Source organism: Terrapene carolina, unplaced genomic scaffold (assembly GCF_002925995.2).
Source record: "Terrapene carolina triunguis isolate 2854851 unplaced genomic scaffold, T_m_triunguis-2.0 Scaffold23270, whole genome shotgun sequence".
Classification (NCBI taxonomy): domain Eukaryota; kingdom Metazoa; phylum Chordata; order Testudines; family Emydidae; genus Terrapene; species Terrapene triunguis.
The window spans coordinates 1-1,084 of NW_020687621.1; the positions used below are offsets into that span (position 1 = coordinate 1).

At 71.9% G+C, this 1,084-nt stretch overlaps 1 protein-coding gene across 1 annotated transcript; it reads right to left on the reverse strand.

Moving 5' to 3' along the window:
* Positions 1-136: 136 nt before the first annotated feature.
* Positions 137-857, reverse strand: LOC112124015 (protein lin-7 homolog B; the record flags this gene model as incomplete). Its single annotated transcript, XM_024222563.1, has 2 exons — positions 137-346; positions 626-857. Coding segments are annotated over 2 exons (400 nt in total), but the record flags the coding sequence as incomplete, so codon positions are not given.
* Positions 858-1,084: the final 227 nt, after the last annotated feature.

The window sequence follows — 1,084 nt, forward strand, 5'->3', positions numbered from 1 at the left end:
CGAGAAGGGCTGTCGCACTGAAAGGGGCACCCCCCACGGACCGCACGGGGCCAAGAGTGGGCCCGATCTGTGAGTCCGTGACAGGGGGCACCCGGCATTGGCCACTGTCGGTAGACAGGACACTGGGCTGGATGGACCTTTGGTCTGACCCAGTACGGCCGTTCTTATGGGGGGGGGCTTACGAGTAGCTGTGGTGCTGCTGGCGCCGGCGGGCCGTGCGCATCTTCTCGAACCGGGCCTCCATCTCCTCCAGCACCTTGGGCGTGTAGCGAACGACCAGCTTCACCGTCCCCTGGGCCGCCTTCAGCAGCTCCACAGCCTTCTCGTGCTGCTCCCCTTCCACACTCTGCCCCACGCACGGACAAACGGGGGTCAGGGGCACGGACCCCCCCCCCCGGCGCTGCCCCCCCGCCCCCTGCTCGCTGCTGCCTCCGTCTCCCCACGCGCTCAGCCCTCCCGGTCCCCAGGCCGGTCCCCCTGTGCTGCCTCATGTCCCTTCCCCATGGTCCCCATCATGCCCCCGCATCCTCCCTACATCCCTTCCTGGTGCCCCCCCCATGCTGGTGCCCCCCATGTCTCCTCCTGGAGCCCTCCCCCCACCCCCCCCCCCCCAGCCCCCGCTCACCACGCCGTTGACGGACAGCAGCTGGTCCCCCCGCTTGAGACCGCCGTGCCGGTCGGCGACGCCGCCGGGGATGACGCGGGAGATGTAGATGGGCGAGTTCTGCTCCTTGCCCCCCATGATGTTAAAGCCAAGCCCCTCGTCTGTCTTGGGCAGCTCCACCACCCGGGGGTGCGCATGGCCCTCGCTCGCCGCGAACGCCGCCACCGTGGCCTGGGGGCACAGACGCAGGGCGCTGGGGGGGGCGAGGCGCCCAAGGGAGAGGTCCCGAGGGGGGGCGGTGCCTGGGCCCGGCTCTTGGGGGAGGGGGGTTCCCCGGGGGGGGAGCGGGCGGGGCTAGGCCCAGCTCTCAGGGGTGGGGAATCCTCGAGGGGGGATGCAGTGGCCAGGCCCGGCTCTCAGGGATGGGGGGTTTCCCGGGGGGACGGTACCCAGGCCCGGCTCTCGGGGGTGGGGGGTCCC